Source organism: Perognathus longimembris, chromosome 11, assembly GCF_023159225.1.
Source record: "Perognathus longimembris pacificus isolate PPM17 chromosome 11, ASM2315922v1, whole genome shotgun sequence".
Lineage (NCBI taxonomy): Eukaryota > Metazoa > Chordata > Mammalia > Rodentia > Heteromyidae > Perognathus > Perognathus longimembris.
Genome location: NC_063171.1, coordinates 18,735,771 through 18,759,767, shown reverse-complemented (window position 1 = coordinate 18,759,767; position 23,997 = coordinate 18,735,771). Strand labels below are relative to the sequence as shown.

The window sequence follows — 23,997 nt, the reverse complement described above, 5'->3', positions numbered from 1 at the left end:
GCGTCCCCGAGAAAGCGCGCGCGGGCGGCGGAAGCGCGGAACGGCGGTGCGCGCTCGGCTTCCGGCCGGTTCGGGTCGCGGTGCACCGCTCGGGCCGGCATGGAGGAGCAGGTCGGTTCCCAGCCGACTCCTGGCGGCAGTGGTGCGGAGGCTGGCGGCGCTGGCGGCGCTGGCGGCACTGGTGGCGGTGCTCACCCGTGGGCTCCCGAAGATGCCTGGATGGCCACGCACCCCAAGGTCAGCGGCAGGGGAGAGGGCGGCGCCCCGGCCTCCTTTTCTAGCGGAACCCCGGGCCGCGCTCCCCTTGCGCCCCGCGGACGTGCGGCGGTGCGCACCGACCTCCCCCGGGGGCGCGCGCGGCTCGCGGTGGCTGAGGTGACCCTAGCACCTCTCTTCACCCAGACACCCCAAGTCCAAGCCCCCCGCCGGCTCCTGGGTTGTTATCCAGACCGGCGAAGCCGTGACGGTCTGTGGGCCGCGGGCAAGGCCTCCGGGTCTGGGACGAGCCCAGCTTCTGGCCCAGGCCCCGGGTGTGCGCTGGCCCTGCTCTGATGCTCGCTCCTGCTCCTGACTTTGCACACTTCCTGGGAAGTTCGAATGGTTCCTGCCCAGCAGGAGTGTGTTTTCTGTTAGCAGGCAGGTAGCCCCGAGCCTGCTGCCGCCCGGGAAATGGCCACCAGCACTGAGGTGGTGTTGAATCATACGGGTGAGGGGATCTGTAAGGATTCTCGGGGACAAGGCCAGTATGTTAGTAAAACTGCACTTTTTTCCCTGTCAGAGAGCAATAATTCATAGTTATCTGAAATCTAACAAAAGGAACAACAACAAAAAAAACACCTTGAAAAATATTAAGTCCAGAGAACTTTTTCTCAGCTTCTTTTGCTTCATTTTTTGTCTCCCTACTCTCTCCCTTTCAGACCTCTGAAAAAAGAAACAATAGCATCGTAATGTTATTGAGTGCCTTAAAAAGAAAATACCAGCTGAGGGCTGGTGGCTCATTCATGCCTTTAATCCTAGCTACTCAGGCAGCTGGGAATTGAGGATTTCGGTTCAAAGCCACCTTTTCAGGAAAGTCAATGTGACTACCACCAACTAATCCAAAAGCTGTAAGTTGGAGCTGTGGCTCAAGTAGTGAAGCCCTGGCCTTGAACAAAAAAGTACAGGGACAGCACCCCAGGCAGCACTCAAGACTGGCACAAAAACTACAACAAAAAAGCCAGTTGACTTTTTTTCTTTTTAAATGAAAGGAAATAATGGATGAATTTCCAGTTCTGTGTTTTTATCATTGTGAAAATTACTCAGTAAAATGGTATGAGTAAATCTGGTAAAAATGACATCCTATGTATCATCCTTAGATGCAACTTACATTGTTATGTAATTCACATTTTTAGTTTGTGCACAGACCTTGCAACTTGGCTCAAAATTAACATTACTTTTCAAACACGTTTTCTGTTTGGAGTACATAGTCAGCCTGGCTCTCAGGCACTGATGCTTTTGCCATGAAGCTGATGGGGACAAGGACTTCAGAGCTGCCATGTAGATGTCACAGATTACCTCCTATTAACCCTTGATATCCATTCAGTCATTGATACATCTGGAAGCCTCAGTAGTTTTCTTCTTTAAAATTCAACATGTGCATAATTGTCTTTATTCATGAATGAGTGACACTTGCAATGGTGTTTTAGCAGACTATCTCTACATGCAACTAAGAAGCTAGGGAAATAGAAGCTCTCTACTAACATATCCCAACAAAAACAATTAAAATTTGTGTGTTCTCTGTGGATGGATTTCTCTACAGGTTCTTGAGTATGTGTGCCTTATTTCTATCTTCGTGTGAAAGTGGAGTACCACACCAGTGCTCTACTCTGTGTACTCAACCCACACGTGTCCTGCAGGGCTTCATGGCATGAAGCGTTCATCATTCAGGCCCCCTGAGTACCTTTGACCTGTGGACTTGTTATTATCCCCATTCACATGGTGTTAATCATATACAGTTATTTCTCTAACATTTTCAGTACAGTTCTCTCACATTTTTAGTACAATTCTCTGTCTTCAGATTCAACCAGTTTTGGACTGAAAAGATTTGAAAACAGTTGCATTAGTACTCAAAGTGTACAGGCCTTTTTTCTTAAGGAATACAACTATTTACGTAGTGTTTGCATTGCATTGGTATTATATGTAACCTAGAGAGGGTTTGAAGTATATATGAATAGATTAAATACAAATACTACAGAGATGATCATTTTTGAGTTCTGATATTAGTAGAGGGGGTGGGGGGAGGCCCTAGAGCCAGTCTGTGAACATTGGAGGGAAGCCTATGTGTTTTATTCTGACAATGACAGATTCTTTACAAAGATTGGATCTTATGTCTTACATGTAACTTCCATTAAATCAGGAAGTTTTTTTAAAATTATAATGATAATATATGTATATGGGTGCATTCAGTGAATGCTTCATTGAAAAATATTGAAAGGTTCTTCCATATTTGACAATTACGTTTTCATTTTCAGTACTTAGAAATGATGGAATTAGACATAGGAGATGCCACTCAAGTTTATATTGCATTCTTGGTTTACCTGGACCTCATGGAGAGTAAGTTCTTTGTTTATGTTGTTTGGTTATTGGGGCCATGCCAGGGACTTGGGAATTGGGTTGACACATAGCATTGTTGACATATAATCAATCATGTTTGCATTTGGTATTAATTTTGCCAATTTCACATTCTTCATTCCCTTACATTGGGGATAACTATGTTGCAGAAAAGACTAGAAGAAAAGTAAAGAAAGGAAATAATATTTATGAGTGACATTTGCTCAGCTAGGCTTGTGTAGAACTTGCAATTTTTATCATCTACTTTTAACAACCATTATTGTCCATTCAATGATGCTCTTTTAGGTAAAAGTTGGCATGAAGTCAATTGTGTGGGATTACCAGAACTACAGCTCATCTGTCTTGTTGGTGCTGAAATAGAAGGGGAAGGGTTACAGACTGTGGTGCCTACTCCCATCTCTGCTTCTCTTAGCCATAACAGGTGAGTGGAAGATTTTGGTCTTAGTTTAACAGGTCCTTTGGGGAGTAGGAAACATGTATACTCTTGGTAAGGAGGCAAGACTTCTGACTTGGGCACTCTCTCTTCCTGGCTCTGAGGGAAGCCAGCTGCCATGTGAGCTAGCTACAACAAATAGATGAGACAAAGTGCTTCCTGATGAAGCAAGAGTTTTTAAAGATGGGGGCAGGGGCGGGGGTTCATGAGTGTAGTTAAAGAGCATAATATTTAGCTGAAAATCATATACCTGGAGGATGGGCTATAGGAAGATAGGATGCATAAGAACTTAGGTTCTTCTTGGGTGAGCGTAAACATGCAGTTAGAGGGCAGAGCACTGGAATTCCAGCTTTGAGGAATACCTGGTTTTTCTTTGCATAGCCTTGCATAGAGAGGAAGTTCCTTGAGCCATGTTCTAAAATTATATGGGATATGCAAAGGTAAGTCACCATGAATAGAAATTTTTTTTTTACTTAAGATAGCAAACAACTTTTACTCAGTAAATATGGCATCTATAAAAGTGAATTTGTTCTCTGTTAGCTTTTTAAATGTTGACTGTGGGATAATATTCCTTGAGAATTTTTGCTTTAATTTAATACATATTAGTGGCTCCTGTATGTTTGGCTAAGTGTTGGGAGACTATGCCGATCAAGTCATAGTCACAAGGGCAGTGTCCCAGCACTGATAACATCCTTGGTAATTATTGGATGGGATCTAGTAAGAACAGAATTATCCTTTCTTGTGTGTTGGGACTGTCTCCACTTCCTTTCTTACTAGGTAATTAATTAAGTAACAATTAACAGAGACCTGACCAGAACTTTGTAGTGACATGTACAGGGTTGTACATATTTGTTCCTTACTAAGGTCAGGAAGAGTCTCCTAAAGGTGCTAAGAGACTGTGTTCTCATAGGACAGCTGCAGGTAGTTAAATATGCCCACCTGCCCAGCCTGGTATCTGGTCGGAGAAGGCAGTCACTAATACTGCCTTAAGTAAGCTAACAGAACTCAGAAGAGAGGAAGTAAGGATGAAATGAGGTGGGAAAAGTTTCTCAGATTATGAAACCATTGCTATTTTCACTTGTTTTGCAGTTGCAGACAGCTGTTTAATAACAGCATTTTAAGTATCTCTTTGTACTCATGCATATGAGCTTCCTTAAATAGAAGCCTAGAGATGGAATGCCTGGGATATGTGACATTTATATTTACATCTTTACTGCTTATTGCTAAAGTGTTTGTTTTAAAAGAATTGTTACAACTTATACAGGAAATGCTTAACATTTTCATGGAATAGTAGAGGAGCTATGCCATATGTGTGACAGTTAGGAATTCTCAGTGTGGTGGCTCTTTTCTGTGCAATCCAGCTGACTGCAGAGGTGGATATAAGAGGATCGAGGCTCAAGGCCAAGCCAGATGCAAGAAGTTAGAAATTAGCAAGACTCTTATCTCAAAAAAAACAAGATGGAAATACAAGTACACTCCTGTAATCTCAGCTTCATAGAAGGTATAGGTGGTAAGATGGTCATGGTCAGAATCACATAGATAAAAAGTGCAAGACCCTGTGTAAAGAAATAATTACAGCAAAAAAGAAGGGCAGAAGTCATGGCTCAAGTGGTAAAGTAACTTGCTGAGCAGGTACAAGTGCCTCTGCCCCAAAAGCAGTAGTTGATAGAGTAATTCAGATTATGTAAATAGTTTCTGTGACTAAATTAAGAAAAAAGCAATCTAGTGGAAAACATGGTTAAAGAATATGAGCAAGCAATTCACAGAAAAGGAACTCACACACAAACGTACTTGTCATGAAGGTTATACGAATCTCCAGTGTGCTGGTCTTAACTTGTCTTACCAAGTCTTAACAGGAGCTTCTGAGGTTTCATGTTCTCACTGCTTGACAGAAAGGAGGTACTTTATTTACAGGGAGCCTTTGAATAGGGCACAGCTAGCACATAGATGTTGAAGCAATTCAAAAGTAGATGTTTCCTCAGCCTCTGAAAGATCACCAGGGCTCCAGGCTTGGCAAACAGTAGGGGGCAGGTTGAGACCCTTAAGGGCCGCTGAGTGCTTCCACAGCCTGCTCCACTTCACTGTTGCTCAGCTTCACTGTTGCGCATCTACCTCACTCTCAGAGCTGAGACAAAAATATGCTTCATTGGTATCTCTATATTTCCAGGATATTGTAAAAACACAAATATTACCCCAAGGTCTCAGTCACTCTCAGAGCTATTCCTACTTTACTGTGGTTTTAAAATCTATTGTAAAATAAAGCCAGACACAGAAAACTACACAATTACAAGAAGTGGCCTGTGAGACAGACTGATATATGTTATCAAGAATATTAATGTTAACAAGTGTCCAAACAACTTGTTTTCCAGCATATTACTTGCTACCTACACCATGGCACCATCTGTAGTACACTCTCCTGAGCTATGCAGCTTAGCTCCTTGAATATGTGTTGAATGTATGTTGTTATTCTGGGTTTTTTTTTGTTGTTGTTTGTTTGTTTTTTGGTACTGGTGTTAGGGCTTCATCTTAAGGCTTGGGCACTATCCCTGAGTGTTTTTTCTCAAGGCTAGTGCTTTACCACTTGAGCTACAGCTCCACTTCTGGCATTTTGGGTGGTTCTGGACTTTTCCTGCCTGGGCTGGCTTTGAACTGCAGTCCTCAGATCTTAGACTCCTGAATAGCTAGGATTACAGGTGTGAGCCACCAGTGGTTGGCTGGGAGTATTTTGAATGTTCTGTGTTCCTTGAGAATACTTGAGACAGCATGTTTTTTAATGGGGAAGCTGGATAACCTCCATTACCCAAGAGTGGAGGGAGGTGTTCGTGCTGGAGGTGCGATTTCATTCTATTCACGGAGAGCATGGAGGCCTGTCAGCCTTTCTTGGTGCTTCCAAGTGTAAATCTGGGCTGAACTGTTATTTATGTTAACTACAACTTAGTTATAAAATATTACCCTCATGAGCCTGCCGGGCCAGCCGGCAGGGGAACAGAAATCCTGACTGAGGGGCGGCAGGGATACGGAAAAGGAAAAATAAGGCAAGAGAAAAAAGACAAGAGACAAAGATGGGGTACGGGAGGTCTACAGCCGTAAGGTTGAACCTCAAGACTGCAGCAACAGTTTATTCCAACTCCCAGCTTATATGCAGTTTTGGAACCAGGGAATAGCATAGGATTGTTAACATTCCAGAACATAAAGAGTCTTTGAAGTTTGCAACATTTGATTACAGTAAACACAGGACAAGGTTGATTAACATAGGAATCTACTCCAGCGGACATAGCAAGGTGGGGACATAGCAAAGTAATTCCGGACAGTGGCTGTGAACAAATGTCCTTGCCTTTAGCATATCCTGGCGGTAACAGCACAGCCAGAGGTGATAATTTACCTAGCTGCAGGTTTGACTCCCGAGCTCCCGACATCTTGGCGGCATCAGCACAGCCAGAGGTCAGGATGAGCTTAGCTGCTAGCTCGGCTCCCGACAGTTCCCCCGTCTTTTTATTAAAAGAAGCGAACCCGCCTGTCTTAGGTGGGGTGGGTGCCCCAGCCCGCCTTACCCGTCTTGGGGAACAACTTCAGAGCAGTGCTGAAGGCCCTGTCTTAGGTCGGTCTAAGGCTGGCACCGCCTCATACCCGTCTCTGGCTGCGGTTCCTCTCGGGGGAAATTCATTTACTTGGAGCTTGACCTTATGCAGCTGGCTGGCTAAACTCATGAAAGAGTTTTGCAATATGCGTACAATGCAAGGAAGACATAGGCAAGCCATCAGCAAAAGTATCCCTGGGCCGAGCAATGTCATTAGTGGCCCCTTAACGTTAGATAAGGAAGGGACATACTGTTGAAGTTGTTCAAACAGTTCTTTTGCTGTTTCTGCCACTTAAAGTCCAAAGGTGGAGCTTGTTCTAGTCCGGCTATTTGTCTATGGAGTTGAAAGAGATCTAAGGACAAGTTATTATGGTGCCAAATACCATTTAGATGTGCTACAACTTGTTCCCAAGGATAGCTCGACCCATTATACTTATGGAGGGTCACACAAATAAAGTCAAACCCAGCATGACAGCGCACCCGTTGCAAAGTTTGTAAGGCACGAATTTGTTCTCCCAGAGACAACACAGATTCATACAATGCTTCTAATTTTTGTTCTACCTTATCATCAATCCTGCCTTGAAAGTGCAGGGCTTGCGTGGTATTATGAGCAAGCTGATTAACATGGTGAGCTGTCTGCACATTTTGTGTTAAAGCCACAGTAGCCGTTGCAGCAGAGGCAGCTAAGGAAATAAAGGCTAAAATTCCTGCTATTAGTAGCCCTACAAATCGTCTAGGGCGCATAAGTTCTTTTAAATGTTTTAACACTTGAATACCTGTTTCTTCATACCAAGCTTCAGATAAGTTTACAGGAAGCATAACAAATGGTGGTTGCTTAATAATAATTACAGAATCAGTAAGACCACTATACAAGCAATTTGTAAAAGAACAGTTAGTGCAGGTAACATTGAAATACATGGCTCCTATAGAAATATTAAAAGGTCCATACATAATAGCATAAGGGGGTGTTACACAACTCATAATATTTTTTAAAGAAGTAGAAGTGGGCCAGGAGATATTATTCAGAGCAGCCACTAACATCCAGACATGGCGTTGAGGGCGTCCATTCATCCACCACAGACCTGGGTTGAACTTATTGGTGATATTAGCTCCAGACCAGTCCATCAGCTGAGAATTAGTTCCTGAAATATTGGTTATAAAAGGGTGATCATGTCTACACTTTACAGGGTGCAGTTCTCCCGTGGATTCTACAATTTGAGAGGAGTTGATGCAGCGAGGTATCATGAAGGATGAGGTAGAATTGGCACTTACAGGGAACCCAGTAGGCAATGAAGTCATTTGTATATTATATACTTGACTATTATCAGGAATCCAAATTCTATAGTTTATGGATTGCATTACAGTACAGCCTGGAATATAACTGTTGGAGTCAGTTGTAAAGCATAAAGGGGTTCCAATGCCAGAAGCTGCAAAATCTCCCATCTTAACGTGCTGGACAAAAGGGTCTGGAGCTGTACCGTACGCTGATCTGTTGACATGGACAAACACCTCAGCTCCCTCCCAGGTCGCAGGGTGCACAATCGGTGGATCTGGCACGTAAGCCCAGTGGGTCAGCGCTTGTGCCGTTCTGATGAGTTTCCACGATGCGAACACAACTCTCAGGTAGCCAGCGGGCATCATTTTCATCCTGTGAAAAAACACAGACATGTCCTCGACCCCATGTCAGTACCGGATCGGGCCCGTGCCAAGCACTTGTTAAAGGATCTTTCCACTTAACTTGAGCAAAAGCTCTTTGCTCTCTCTTTTCCCAGAACCGCTGTGCTGCGGAGTGGCCATTGCAATCCAAATTTTAAAAATTTAGTATGAATAAAGTATGAGAAAGTATATTAACAGGAGAGAAGGGGTATAGTTTCCCCCCCTTTTAATTTAGAAATTTGGTGTTTTAACAAACCGTTGGCCCGTTCGACAATTCCTTGACCATGAGGATTATAGGGGATTCCTGTAGAGTGAACAATTTGGTAAGATTTGCAAAAAGTTTGAAAAGCTCGTCCAACATATCCCGGACCATTATCAGTTTTAATTTGTTTAGGAAGTCCCATAGTAGCAAAGCAGCGTAAGGCATGGGAGATACAATGTTTGCCAGCTTCCCCGCTAAGAGGAGTAGTCATAATAAAATTAGAGTAAGTGTCTATTGTAACATGGACAAAGCGGAGCCGTCCAAAAGAGGGGATGTGGGTAACATCCATTTGCCAAACATGATTAGCCACTAAGCCTCGGGGATTAATCCCATAGGAGGGCACAGGCAGGAAGGTAGCACAGTTGGGACAAGTTTTTACAATTTGACGAGCTGCCTCACGAGTAATATGAAATTGCTGACGTAGGGCACGACTGTTTTGATGGTGGGCAGCATGTGATTGCTTTGCCAAGTCAATTTGAGAAAGAAAAATTTGGGTAGCCTCATTTGTAATAGCATTGTCCTCACTTAATGGTAAGAAGAGGCAAAGTGAAGTAATTTGTTGGAGGGACAATGATGTGAAATTGTGCCCACAAAATTGGCCCAAGCAATGGCTCAGGAATCACAATGAGTATAAAGCCATTTCTGCTGTTGTAAAGTATAGGGGATATAAATAACCTGTGGATCTCGTCCAAGATACTTACAAGATTCCACACGGCACATATGGACTAAGGTGGCTACCAATTTATAATAAGGAATTAATATTTTTGAAGGAGTAGCAGGCAAGGAAAGCCACAAAAGGGGGTCCCTTCTGCCAAAGGACCGCTGTTGGAGAATGAGATATAGTTAAAATATAAGCTTCCCAAGAGGCTGAGTAATCTATATAATTTATATGTTGGGAAGAAATGGCAGAATTTACTATGCTCAAGGCTTCTGCTGCTTCAGTTGTTATTTCTTTGGGAGATGTAGGGTCAGGGTCCCCCTTTAATAGATCAAACAAGGGTTTTAATTCAGTTGTGGACAATTTAAGATAAGGGTGAAGCCAATTAATATCTCCCAGAAATTTTTTGAAAATCATGCAAAGTACGCAAATGAGAAGTCTTAACCTGTAATTTCTGACTAGTAAAATAATAAGGACCCAAAATATGACCAAGAGGGATTTTTATTTTTCTCTGCCTGGGCTGGCTTTGAACTATCCAAAGAGTCTTAGCCATAAAAGCCCTTTTTATTTCCAATTAAACCAATAGGAGAACAAAAGGAGTAGAGTTTACCTGTAAGTTGCTAAGAATTGACCACCAAGTAGTTGCCAGAGTTTTGCTGTAACACTTAAAGAACGGCAGACTGAATGGGGTCCAAGTGTCATTAAATTTAGTCATATTATTTAACCTTACCTTACTGACACGTGAAAGAGAAAACAAATGAATAACAATAAGTCTCAGCTTCAGTGGATCTGAAGTGGCTGTGTCTTCCATCCCAAATTAGCAGGCCAGCAGGAGAGATGGTTTGCATCTGGATAATTCTTTAGTAGAGTTCCCTGGATAAGCTGTCACATTTCCTGCTTGTTGCCTGTAAATTTCTACACAGACTGGTTAAGGGCATTTTTAAACAGATTTTAGAAGGCTTGGGCCTTTTAACCATCTTTTTAGTCATAAAATCCACACAGATTGAAGGCCAACCAAGTCTGCTCTCTGTAGCAGCCAGGGCAGTTTCTGAGTCACAAACAACTCCCAGTTTGGAAGCCGACTGTGGAGGCAGCTTTCTGTAGCCATAGACTGCCACGGTCCACTCAGCTAGCACACATGTCAACCTGTATCCTATAAAGCAAAATGTTAATTTGGGGTCCGGAAAATTTAGGTTAATAGTCACACCTGTGCAGTTATTTTGAAATGACTCTGGTCCCTTGATCTTAAAGAGTCTATGAGAGCACAGCGAAAAAAGAGAAAAAAAAAAAATGGAGAAGCAAAATCTTAAGTCTATACCAAAGAATTGTCAGGATTAGGTGTACACTTGACTCTTAGCATAGATAGACATAAAGAATAACACACTGGTTGTACATCATTGCACTTATATCACGTGCTGTATATTAAAACCTTTTGGAGTTTTTCTTAGACACATTTGTTTGCTCCCAAACATATCAGTTTAGGCTTAAAACCTGTTTTTTGTTTTTATTTTAAGTTTTACCAACAGACAGACATAGACATACATACATACAGACAGACAATGTGCACACGTTTTGGGGCGCGCTTAGAATTGTTCTTTAATTGGCCATGTAAGTTTTTCTGGAATTCCAGTGGCAAATGATATTATTTTGCCTATATTCTAGAACCACATGGTTAGATAGTAAACAAAAAAAAAAATCTTTTCAGCAAACCAAAATTTTCAGATCATCTGAGAAGCCAAATTTTGAGAAACCAGTTTAGCTCGCAAAGGGAGCATGTGGGAGACAGGGTATAAACACAGACAGTGAGCTCACAGTAAGACACCTTTATCTTCCAGCATTTGAATTGTAAGGCACCTTTGAAATGCAAGGTTACAGGACTCCAAGTCTCTGCCCAGCCTCCAGGAATTTGGCATGCTTGTCACCTGGGGGATGGGCAGGCTTTCACTCCAACCAGTCCTATTGTCTACCAGGTGCTCAATGCTAGAGAAAGTTTATGATTTAGCCAAACAAGCAGAATTTAACTGAATCTCCAAAACTTAAACATCAATAACAAGAATAGAAAACCTTTCTTTGAGTCTTTTAAAGCAGATGTTAAACAAATATCAATACCCATCCTATGTCACAGGCAGGCAGGCAGAGTTTAGAGAGGGGCAGAAAAAGAGACAGAGAGAACTTTATCTGCCTGAGCGCTCATAGAAGTTAGGTAAGTCCTGCAAAATATTCCAAATATATATGATTGGGCTCAAACTTGAGCAGCTTTCCTGAAACAATTTAGACTTGATGAGCAACCAGCTGAGCTGAACTAGAGATCAGTTGTCTCCAAACACCCACAATTGCTGATCTCCTTGACCTAGCCCAGTGGATTTATGGAAAAATGTAAGCTCCAGGCTAATGGTCACTCACCCTGGTTGGGGATTCAAATCTGTCCTGGTGGATGGAAATAGAGCGCTGGGTCAGGAGAAGTTACCTCGGTGGTGTTAGCATTTCTCTAGCCTCAGGTTCCTCCCCCCTGCTAGCAGCCTGCACCTAGGAGAGCTGTAAGTCTGCCAGGACTCCCTTTAAAGGAGTTTGTTGTTCTGGATGAAGCTGTGACAATAGAGCTATAACTGATTTTAACATAGTCTCAACATAGGTCAATCTATCTTTAATAGGCTTATTGAATAATTTCTCCTCAGAGTCTGAGCCATCTGAGTCTTCCTTAATGTCTAGCTCAGTGGGTTCAGGTCTTGTTAATTTTCTCAGCTCTTCCCAGGCAGCAGCATACGCTCCCAGAGCTGGGCAACACTCATCAGGTCCCTGTTCAGTGTCTCCAATCGACTGATCGAATTTAATCTATTCATGGCTAAGATCTAAGCAATCTCGGACCAGAAACCAAAGAATAATAGCATCCACTGAGGTTTTCTCAGGGCCAGTTGCATCATAATGTTCCCTTTTTTTTTTTTTTTTTTTCCAATTTTCTAACAAGTTTCTAAGTTATTGGTTCCTTCCTCCAGGAACTGGGGGCATGCTTTCTCAATAAAATAAAAGAAACGTTCTAAGTTACTTTGGCCAACTTTCACTGCCCGGGCATTAAGCATGCCTTTGGGGGCCTGCATGTATAGCATGCGGCTATTACCTTGTCCCATAATTTATTACTCCCGACAATACACTCTCCTCCCGCTCTCCTTCCCAAGCATTCGGACGTCCTTACCTGAGCGGGGGTCACCTGCCGTCGATCCCAGGCCTTCAAGTCCCTGTTCCAGGCGCCAAACCTGCCGGGCCAGCCGGCAGGGGAACAGAAATCCTGACTGAGGGGCGGCAGGGATACGGAAAAGGAAAAATAAGGCAAGAGAAAAAAGACAAGAGACAAAGATGGGGTACGGGAGGTCTACAGCCGTAAGGTTGAACCTCAAGACTGCAGCAACAGTTTATTCCAACTCCCAGCTTATATGCAGTTTTGGAACCAGGGAATAGCATAGGATTGTTAACATTCCAGAACATAAAGAGTCTTTGAAGTTTGCAACATTTGATTACAGTAAACACAGGACAAGGTTGATTAACATAGGAATCTACTCCAGCGGACATAGCAAGGTGGGGACATAGCAAAGTAATTCCGGACAGTGGCTGTGAACAAATGTCCTTGCCTTTAGCATATCCTGGCGGTAACAGCACAGCCAGAGGTGATAATTTACCTAGCTGCAGGTTTGACTCCCGAGCTCCCGACATCTTGGCGGCATCAGCACAGCCAGAGGTCAGGATGAGCTTAGCTGCTAGCTCGGCTCCCGACACATGAGGACTAGTAACCCTACTATGTCATTTAAAGCCACTTCAGTGGCTGTGGGCTGTCTGGCACATGAGTGGCAGCCTGGCCCCAACATGTGTGCAGCTCATTCTTTCTGTGACTTGTTTTACTACTTTCCTGTGCCATGCGCCCACTCCTTATAAGGCGCTCACGGTCAGCAGTGCTTAAGGTAACCGTGTCTCTATCTGGGTGTGCTTTAGGAATGTCAAAACACATGGCTTTTTCCAAGCTGTGGTTTTGCTTACTTAGTTTCTGGCACTAGTGCAGACAGATCCCATTACAAGGTGAATGTGTGTTTGAATGGCCCTGAGTATATATGATCACAGGTAAAAGAATTTGTCATATTTTCAAGTCTCTGAAGGTCTTGTATATACTAGTCCTGGAAATATTGATTTAATGCTAATTGCCACTCTCCAGTGGGAGGATAAAATTGGCAAAGTGCCTGTTTCTGATTGTTGGTGGGAATATTATAGAGTATACGGTGATTAGTTGCGAGGGTTTCCTGAGGGCAAGGGCACATCTTTTTTCCCCCTCAACTACAAACACTTACTAAAGCTGATATAAATAATTTTTAGTATACAGTATATGTGTTTGGATGATAAATCCTGTGGACAGTACCTTGGACTATTTTCTACCTAAGGCAACCTAAGGAACCCATGAATAACCTTGATGGATGCTTCTGGAGGTAAAGCACATTTCTCAGATACAACAGCCACATGACATCCGAGTCACAGGGTCACAGAGGCCAGAAGTAACACATCATAAACAACATACATAGTTTATGTTCAGTTAGCTTCTCTTTGGGCCAGCTTGCTGTTGCTATTTGTGGAGTATTACATCGTGAGAGAGACCTGTTACACCGAAGATAGGAAAGCAGTAAGACAGATTTCTAAAGTGGAATTAGTGTTGCAGGTGATTAGATCATAAATGTCTTACACCATGATCCAATTTAGGAATGAAAGCAAGTTTGTTTTTGATTTCTGGCTACCAGTGGTTCCCTCCCCATGACCACATGCCACCTCTCCATTCCAGTGTAAGTAGTGCCTGCAATGAGAGTTGACATACTTTAAGCTTATCTTTGGCTATGTATGTGTGAAAACTTGTGAAATGAAGTGTTTTATACAATTGTAATGTCTAGAAATAGTTAAGATTTTATTTTAAATGGTCTATACAGTTCCTTGGTCACGAGGATGAAATTCTTTCCTTTTTACGTGAGGATGAGAATTCTTTCCTTTTTATTTGCTTTTTCTAACCTGGGTAAAGAGCAAATACTCATGAATACCCACACATTTGTGCATGCATGCACACAAGGCACATGTGAATGTAGTGCATATTCACGCACACATGCTTGTGTACACATACACACATGCACACCCACATTTGTGGTATGTGCCTTGTTTTATGGTGATTGGTAAACTCTTACAACATTTTATCTGAGGAAATTATTCCAGGGGTTCTCTTTCTGGGCATTGCTTCCATCTGAGTGTTATTCCTTAAATTAGGAGAAAACTCCATCACCTTTAAACCAAATTGTTCTTTTGCTAGATACCATAAGAGCTAAAAGTCTTTGAGAATTTTTGTCATTTGGTATAACCAAGACTCTTGGCAAGATTCTTGTACAGTTACATAAATTTTGGCTGGACATGGTGGCTCAGTCTGTAATCCTAGCTACTATGGATGTAGAGATTCATGGTTTGGAGCCAACTCAGACAAAAAGTTAACAAGACTTCATCTGAGAAAATAAGCTTGGTGGGGTTGAAGATGTGGCTCAGTTGAGGGAGCACTAGCCAGTGAGTGGGAGCATTAGGTACTGAATTTGAGTCCTGGTCTTGGACCTAAAACAACAACAACAACAAAATTTGGTATGGTAGTATGTATATATAGTCCCAGCTACATGAACTGGGAGGCCATAGGAAGGAGGAACACAATCTAGGCTGGCCTGGAAAAAAATGCAAGACTATATCTAAGTAATAACTTTTAAAAGGGCTGGAGTTATGATTCAAATAGTAGAGCGCAAACACAAAACTCCACATTTAAGCCCCGGTACTGCAAAATAAAAACGAAAACCCCACAACAAACAGTATAAAGAGATAAATAAAAGCAATTTATTCCTGAAGAGAAGGCAAACCATTGAATGCACATAGGTAGGCCTCTTGGCCTCTGCCTGTCACAGTGCTGCCATCCTTTCCTCCACCTCCCAGTGAGGGAGTGCCGGCCCCTTCTTCATCACATTGAACTTCTCTGTAAGTTTTAAACATTGCCAGGGCTTAAAGGGTTTGGGAAAAGCCTACCGTTTTTCTTATGGAACATGATTATTTAAAAATCTTTTAGTTGTTTGTGCTATTGGTACCTTACATACTCGTCACCAGATAATAAAAATGGATCAGTTATTTACTGCAACATCTATGGCATTGGCGTTTTATGGGGAAAAGACCTGATACTTTGAAACAATAGGCTATGTAGAGAAAAATGAAAATTTATGGGCTATTTGTAAACTAAAATAATATAAGTCAGTAAAAATATAAATATCTACAATTATGCTTCTTAAGCAGTAATATTATGAATGTAAATTGAAATGAATATAATTATAGATCACCTAGAGGCAAAATGGAAGGATATTTTGGTTTGGGGAGAAGATGAAAAGGTACATTGCAGATTACGCTGTCATTTTGTAGATTGTAAGCAATCTACAGTGCCTGGGCCCAAAGGGTACAAAGTAGGTCTTGGCCATCAGATGCTCCATCTAGAGCTGAGGTGGATAGCCATAATGACCAGTGTGCTAGCAGTAGTGAAATACACACAGGACCAAGGAAGACTGCAGGGCAGGCAGGAGTTTACCGTGCTAGTACAGGAGATGGGGGGCTGGGAGACCTGCCTGTAGTTACCAGATAACCGAAATCTTGCAAGGGCCTTGAACACAGCACAGTGGAAGAGAAGGAGACTCCTACAGAAGTACTCATGTGAGCTCAGGGTCCAGGGCCAAGGGAGCATGAAAATTCTAAATAGGTTTGTTATGACAGTTTTGGGAGTGTCTGCTGCTAGTGGTGAAAAGGCCGTGCGCGGGTGTGTGCGCTCATGTGTTGTGTGAGTGTGTGAGAGAGAGAGACAGACAGAATATTAATGGACATGTACTGTGTGACAAGAAAGAGAAAAGGAATAAGGAAGAGACAGTGTAAGAATGAGTGAACTTGTGGAAAGCAGCTGTGAGAATAAAGGGATTAAGTAATCTTAGGATCTAGTAAGTGATCAAAGAATTCAAAGTTGAGAGAAAGCAAGATCAAGAGTTTTGCTGTTGCTTGGTCTTTAGGAAACACACACCAAAGCTAAAGGAGGAAACTATTTTGGCCAGAATCTGCAAACAATAGTCACCTGCTCCTATTTTCTATAAGACATCAATTCAAATGCACATGTGTGAGGACATGGGTGGTGATGGCTGTCAGAGCAAGTGCGGTTGGTGACTGGAGGAGGTTCAGTGACTCCTGTGCTACCTCCTCATCTTCCTTGTGGAACCTTCTCTAAGTGTGGAAGTGCTCTAAGTTCAGTGTGCATACCCTTTCTCTTATTTATGCTCACATCTTATCCACTTGCATGGTTTTAAACACCACCAAAATGCTGATGACTCTATAATTTGTGTCTGCGTGTGAGTTCTCCCATGAATTAGACTCGTATTTAACCTCACTGTGATCCAAAGCATCTCAAGTTAGCATGTCCAAAAGGAACTCTTGCCTTCCCTAAACCTCTTCTCTCTATGAATTTTCCTGTCAGTCTTGAAGGGACTCTATGCAATAGTAGTATGTATGTACCTGCTTGTCTGAAACTGGCTTAGATATAGGCTGAGCATGTGGGACAAGCTCCCATTCCTGGGAAGCTCTTTGGAATGGATGCACATTTTTCACTTACACTGGATAGTTTCTGTTTCAAACCCTGCACTAATTTTATGTGACAACTATGCCTGTGGGAATGTGCTTTACTTCCACGAGCATCTATCAGGGTTGTTTATAGACTCCTTTCAGTCCCTTAGGCAGAGAACAGTGTAGAGTGCTTCCCACAGGCAAGGACTGCCCATATACATACGTTGATAGGTATTTTCTAACATGAAGTAAAAAATGATTTATGTTAGCTTTAGAAAGTCATTTTAGTTTTTAATTTAAAAATTTGGGGAGGGGCTGGGAATATGGCCTAGTGGCAAGAGTGCATGCCTCCTATACATGAAGCCCTGGGTTCGATTCCCCAGCACCATATACATACAAAACGGCCAGAAGTGGCGTTATGGCTCACGTGATAGAGTGCTAGCCTTGAGCAAAAAGAAGCCAGGGACAGTGCTCAGGCTTTGAGTTTAAGACCCAGGACTGGCAAAAAATAAATGAATAAATAAATAAAAATAAAAATAAAAATTTGGGGAGGATACTGGTGTTTCAACTCAAGGCCTTTTGCTTGGTAAGCAGGTTCTACTTAAGCCATGCTGCCAGTTCTTTTTGCTTTTGTAATTTAAATAAGGTTTCCTGTTCATAACCAGGCCAGCCCGGATTGTCGTCCTCCTGTTTACACTTAATATTAACTGGGAGGACAAAATCCACCACTGTTCCCAGCTTTTTTATTGGTTGAGATGGGAGACTCATGAACTTTTTGTCCAGACTGGCCTTGAACAATGATCCTCTAGATCCCAGTCTCCTGAGTAGCTAGGATCATAGATGTGGGCTACTTTGAAAGCATTTTAGATGAGAAAGCATATTTTTTTTTTGTATATAAAAAAGCCAAAAACAAAACATTAGCAACTCATCACCTCACATTCTGTTTTGTTTTGTTTTTATCAGTCATAGGGCTTGAACTCAGGGCCTGGTGCTGTCCCTGAACTTTTGTGTGAAAGGCTAGTGCTCTGCCACTTTGAGCCACAGCTCCACTTCTGGGTGGGTAATTGGAGATGAGAGTCTCATCTCCAGCTGGCTTCAATTCAAACCAGATCCTCAGATCTCAGCCTGCTGAATAGCTAGGATTTCATGTGTGAGCCACTAGTGCCCTGTGTTTACCTCATGTTCTTACCAGCATAATTTTCTTACAATCAGAGATGACCACTTTACCAATTTTATTCTTCCATGGTGAACAGCAATTAGCATTAACTCATTGCTACCAGAGAGACCAGTTATGTACAAGATCTTCGGAGACTTGAAAAATAAGACAAGGTATATTAGCAATGCTCCTGCCTTACTTTTAGGTTAAATTTTTTAGCCCCTATATTCTCCCTGCCCTAATCCTTCTTTTCTCCTGCCATTTTGGGAAAGAACTATATTACTGATGGAACCAAGTTTCTTCTCAACATTACCAGAAATATTCTTAGCTATGAGATTTAATATTATAATGATACATATTTTCTTGAAGAATACTTAATATTATTTCCCTGTTACTGAAAAATGTTTCCATTCCCTGAAAGTACAATATTTATTGTAAGTTTATTGTTTGAGACTTGGAGTCTAGCAATCGGTGAAGTTATTTCTTCATGCCACACCTCTTCATACAAGGGTATATTCTTACCCCCACATCTTGCTGGCGTTGTTGCCTGTTGGTGAGACCCCCAATTCTGGAAATTCTTTCAACAGACACAGCACTGTTTTTATCTTACCCTTAGAAAACAACCAAGAAGGTAGCAGTTTGTTTTGGTAGAATGACTCCTCACTAAGGGGAATAGCTGCCTTGTTTTTGTTTGTTTGTTTTTCTTTTCTTTTAATCTAGAAAGCGTTGGTATGGCTCCCAACTCCCAAGAAGGCAGTCTGTTACCTGCGATGGGCCTTTCGAACAGGGCCTGTGGGTGGACATGGTGTCTTTGGTGTCTCTAGTGCTGAGTTCATTCTTCACTGTATGATAGGGTGTCATTCAGCTGTATCATCATGAAGCAAACTAAGGAGCCAGTCCCTTTTATAGATAGAGCCACAGCCTGTGTCGTTCTGACCCCAGTATTTAACTAACTTGGACTGGGGACACTAGCAAAATAGTATTAACTTTGTTACTTGTGTTTTCTTCAGACTTGTTGTCAAATTAGTTATGTTAAGCTTTAGAATTGCCCTTTTTCTGCACTGTGTAGAGCTCTTCTGTAAGGTTAGGGGAAGGAGAAACCTGCTGTGACCATTGAATTTTGTTACTTCCAATCAGCAGCTGTGATGAGTATTGATATATTTTTTTCTGTTTTCTTTTTGGTTATGGGGCTTGAATGCTGGGCCTGGGTGCCGTCCCTGAACTCTTCAGCTCAAAGCTAGTGCTCTACCACTTGAGCCACAGCACCACTTCTGGTTTTCTGGTAGTTAATTGGACATAAGAGTCTCATGGACGTTTCCTGCCTGGGCTGGCTTTGAACCACCATCTTCAGATCTCAGCCTCCTTGAGTAGCTAGGATTATAGGCATGAGCCACTGGTGCCCGGCTATTTTTTTCTTCAGATGAGATTTTTTTTTTCCCTTGAGATTCAACTCGGTGAAAAATCCAAATTCTTATTAATAGTATATAGGACCTTTTCACTTGTTGATTTCTGTGGTTTCTAAATTGAGATCTCAAATGTATTGGAAATTAAATGAGATTATAATATTCTGGTTGTCTTTTTCACCATCTTGATATCTTTACAGTCTTGTAGGCTTTATTAAGTAGAACTTCTTAACTGTGCTTTTATGGCCATTATCAGTAATAGATTGGAAAGCACAGTCTGATGACCTAAAGACACAGTCAACATTTTTCTGAATTTATGTGGTATCCTAGGGAGGAAACAAAACAATCCTGAATGGAACAAGTGATGGTTCTACATTAAGCACATATGAAAAACAGACTGGAGCCAGGCATTGGTGACTCAAACCTGTAATCCTAGCTACTTTGGAGGCTGAGATGTGAGGATCGTGATTTGAAACCAGACTGGGAAGGAAAGTCTGTGAGACTCTTATCTCCACTTAAGCACCAAAAAGAGCTGTGACTCAAGTGGTAGGGTTCTCAGGAATAGAACCCAGGGCCTGAGTTCAAGTCCTAGAACCAGCATACGCGCGCGCGCACACACACTAGACTGGGAGAGATGCTAACAAGAAATTTGAGAAGACTTCTGAGCATGCTTAACTGAGGCAGATAGCTGTTTGTCTGTGTTGTGACTGTGAAGATTTCTTGGTAGTTTTCCTCACACACATTGCCAAGTAGTAAACAAGACTTCAGAGATGGGAACTTCCATTCTATGCTGGACAGTGATTTCTCTCAACTCTGAAAACAAGACCCCTTTTACAGTTCTGAGCTTAATTTTCAAACCTTAGGGTTTCCCACATGGGTATTTTGAAAAAGTCTGAAAATGTTTTGCTCTTTACAGTAAAGAAGTGTGTGAACAAAGTTGAGAAAGCAGTGACTGAGATGGAAATTGATGCCCAAAATGTCTATATATGGTCTTAAATTTCCATACACCTTACCTTAGAAAACACATGCACAGCTGGGCACCAGTGGCTCATGCCTGTAATGCTAGCTACCGAGGAGGCTGAGATCTGAGGATTGTGGTTTAAAGCCAGCAGGGGCAGGAAAGTTCTTGAGACCCTTATCTCCAGTTAACCACTAGAAAACTGGAAGTGGCACTATGGTTCAAGTGGTAGCGCACTAGCCTTGAGCTGAAGAGCTGGCTCATGGACAGCACCCAGGCCCAGAATTCAAGCCCCCTAACTGACAAACAAAACACATGCACATACATGCATGCGTCCACATACACACAAATACATGCCTCTACCTGTATCTTGAGGAACAAGAAAGTATATGAAAGTTTGTTTCTTAATAGGTTTTTCCTTTCTTACCTGTCTTGTATTCTCAGCCCAGTCTGAATGTGAGGGCTGCAGGTACATTGCACTCTGAGAAATAACTGTGGTGCAGGTTGACAGCAGGAGATTGGGATAAATTCAAACTCTTGTAGCTCCTCAGACTATGTCTTCCTTATAACTTTTGTGGAAAAAAATAATACAGGGTGGACATCCTATAGAAATTAACCTTTTTCTAGTAGTTTGCCACTTTGGAAGAAGGAAAATGTTATGTGTACTAAAAGATTTGACTCATAAAAGTATTCTGTCTTTTAGCAGGTGATACTGACTAATGAAGTTTCTGATTAGTACCTGTGGTTATTTTATCTGAATCTTTAAGTATACACTGCTCACAAATGCTGATATTGGAGGCTTCAGGCATTTCTGTCATGTCACAAGTTTCATTTCTTCTTTCCAGTGTGTCATTGCATTGGACTCATCATTACTTGAGTAGTGGTGGCTCCTACATGTTTGTGTTTTTACTTTCAGGATTCGGGAAATCCTGAAGGCATCTCGAAAATTGCAGGGTGATCCAGATCTGCCAATGTCCTTTACCTTGGCCATAGTAGAGTCTGACTCAACAATAGTCTACTATAAGCTCACTGATGGATTTATGCTGCCAGACCCTCAGGTCAGTCTTGAGGTAACTGAGAGTCAACAGTGAACACAGAGGAAAATTACAACATGATTCTAAGCTTTGTACAACTGCTCCTTTTGCTATTTGAAAATTTCAACAAGAAAAGTGTTGATTTATATACCTCATAAAACTGGCTATGTTTTGTGCAGAAAAATATTTTTGCAAAAATAATTTCATTCTCTTACTCTGGAGAATGTCAGAGTTTTCCAGGATATTTCATGAAGTCCCCATTCATTTCATTATGTAGTAAGTCACTGTAAAGGCTAGTAATAGTTTTTATCTAAAGAACAATTCTTAAGGAAATGTTTCAACTGGTTGACATTTTTACAGGAATATTTGAATAAAATAGTTGTTTTATGCATGTTATCTTTACATACTTTGTTGGCATAATTGAAATACTTACATTAAATATCTTTTTGATTTTTCTCTTAAGTTACATTCTTTAGTAGGGAAAGGGGCGTCCTGATCCTTTTTCTTTATGTTGCAGAATATTTCCCTTAGAAGATGACATCTTTGTTTGTCTACACCTTGTGCTCAAAAAGATTGGATTTGAGACCCATCAGCCTGCTCTAGCTTTTATCACAAGATAATCAGGGTGTAGCCTGCCTATCTCATAAGTTTCCTTTCTGGAAAAACTCTTCCAGATAAAACAATTTGTATTGTCAGAAAAATTCAGTAGTTGCTGTAGAGTGTTGTCACTGCATTTGTATGCATGTTGTGGCAGCATGTGTGCACAGAGGAGAATCCACACTGACATCACACACAGCTGCCGCTGTGAGCTTGTTGAAGTCCCCTTCTCTTTCACCTTCTTCAGTCCTGTAGTGCCTTTCAGCCATTAAAGCCAGCTTGGAATGGCACTTCACATGGCCTTAGACACCTGAAGAATTTACTGCTATCTGCTTTCATTCCCAGTAGACATTGAAGGATTCTTTCTATTTGATTCTTTTCCTGTTGCACTTTCCTCTTCAATTGACCTTAGATCAGAACTGAAGACGCTCCTCAAGAGTGTACATTTACATGTGTGGATTAGTCTGGACCTCTGATTGCTACCTTCAGGTATACTGAGCCTTCTGCCCAACTACCATCCTTTTTATAGCTACACTACTGCACGTGATAGAATGGAAGACAATGCCACCCCTAAAAATGTCTTTATTAACTAGACCCAATCATTCCATTTTTTAATCCTCCAGTTATGTTGTACAAAGTATAAAAACTATATGCTCAAACGTTCTCCAACTAGCATTACTTTTAATAGTCCAAATTGTGAGCTGCTTAAAAGATTAGGTCAGGAATTTACACACTTTCTTAAAGGGCCAGACAATAAATATTTAGCCCTTGCAGGCCATCCTGTGTGTCATAATGGCCCAGCATTGCTATTTGCAGCATGAAAATATTCATAGACAATATGTCAACAATGATCCAGGCTGTGTGACAGCAAATTAAAGCTTTATTGACAAAAGTTGACCATCACCATCCCTTGTCTAAGAAGTTAATAAACCTATCTGGGTAGTGGGCAGTACACTGTGTACTCATTAAAAATGAGGAGTGACTGTTATGACAAACTTGAGAAAATGTTTTGGTGAAAACATTGTGAACTAAGAAAGTATAAGTGAATGTGAATGTGGCTGCAAATAACCCCAGCATGTAACAAGAGGATGATAAAGCAAGATTATTACCTGTGGTTATAGTAGCAAGTGTGGCAGGGTAAATAAATAGGTGGCTTTCCTTCCCCAGTATTCCCGTTTTTATTTGTATTTTCTAATAAAATGTTATAAAATAAAAAGTGCCCTGAATTCTGTATCCATATCTGTCATTGCCTGGTGAGAGTCACAGCTGAAAGCAGCCCATACTTGGGATTGCAATCTGGAAGGTAAGTGAGGTGGGCCTAGTGTGGTAAGCTGCTTCTGAGCTGTTGACAGAGCCGTAGCCTCATTGGAGGCATGGCAGGAGAAAGCTCTGCTACCTCTCTGTGTGCTGCTAGCAGCCTTCTGTTCCTTGCTATGGTCTCTGTTCCTACAGGTATGACAGAAGGCCATCCTTGGCTTCTTGCCACATGGGCCTTCCCAGCAGAACTCTCTCCAAGCCCACAATAAGGAGCTGTGGGGGGATACACCTTGTCGTCTAGTGTACGAAAGTTGTGTGTTTCACATCACCTTTGCCATCTGCCATGGGGTTAGATGCTGGTCACTGGTCCCACTTACATCTTGAGGAAACAATGAGGAATGAAAAACAATCTTAGGAATATTACAGAGTGGAATAGAGCATTATTTTTGGTCTGTAGTTATTCCCGGACCCTTGGGTAATATTTGAATTTCACTTCTATTCTTGATGAAGATGTCTACCACTCTTCCCAGATTCCCATTGCTTTCCGGGAAGACCTGAAGATCAACCTATTCAGACTGTGCTCTGTGACTCCAATTGCCAATTTGCAGATCTGCACATTCTTAAAGAGCATGTGACAAATTCTTAAGTTCACTTGAGTCCTCTAGGGCCTTCGATGATTCTGTTTGAAGACTTTTATCACAGTGCTGCAAAACAGCTGCTTAATTACGGTCAGGTTTCCAAGTGGAGAAATACAGTGACTACTG

At 41.8% G+C, this 23,997-nt stretch overlaps 1 protein-coding gene across 2 annotated transcripts; it reads left to right on the top strand.

Moving 5' to 3' along the window:
* The first annotated feature begins 61 nt into the window (after nt 1-61).
* Tsen15 (tRNA splicing endonuclease subunit 15) lies at nt 62-23,203 on the top strand. Of its 2 annotated transcripts, XM_048357271.1 has the most exons (5): nt 62-237; nt 2,511-2,592; nt 2,896-3,031; nt 21,262-21,403; nt 21,897-23,203. In XM_048357271.1, exons 1-5 carry the CDS (start codon nt 100-102, stop codon nt 21,915-21,917), a joined length of 519 nt encoding a protein of 172 aa, XP_048213228.1. In that variant the 5' UTR covers nt 62-99; the 3' UTR covers nt 21,918-23,203. The 2 variants fall into 2 exon arrangements, with proteins under 2 accessions (XP_048213228.1, XP_048213227.1); XM_048357270.1 differs by lacking the exon at nt 21,897-23,203 and having other exon boundaries at nt 63-237; nt 21,262-21,569.
* Nucleotides 23,204-23,997: the final 794 nt, after the last annotated feature.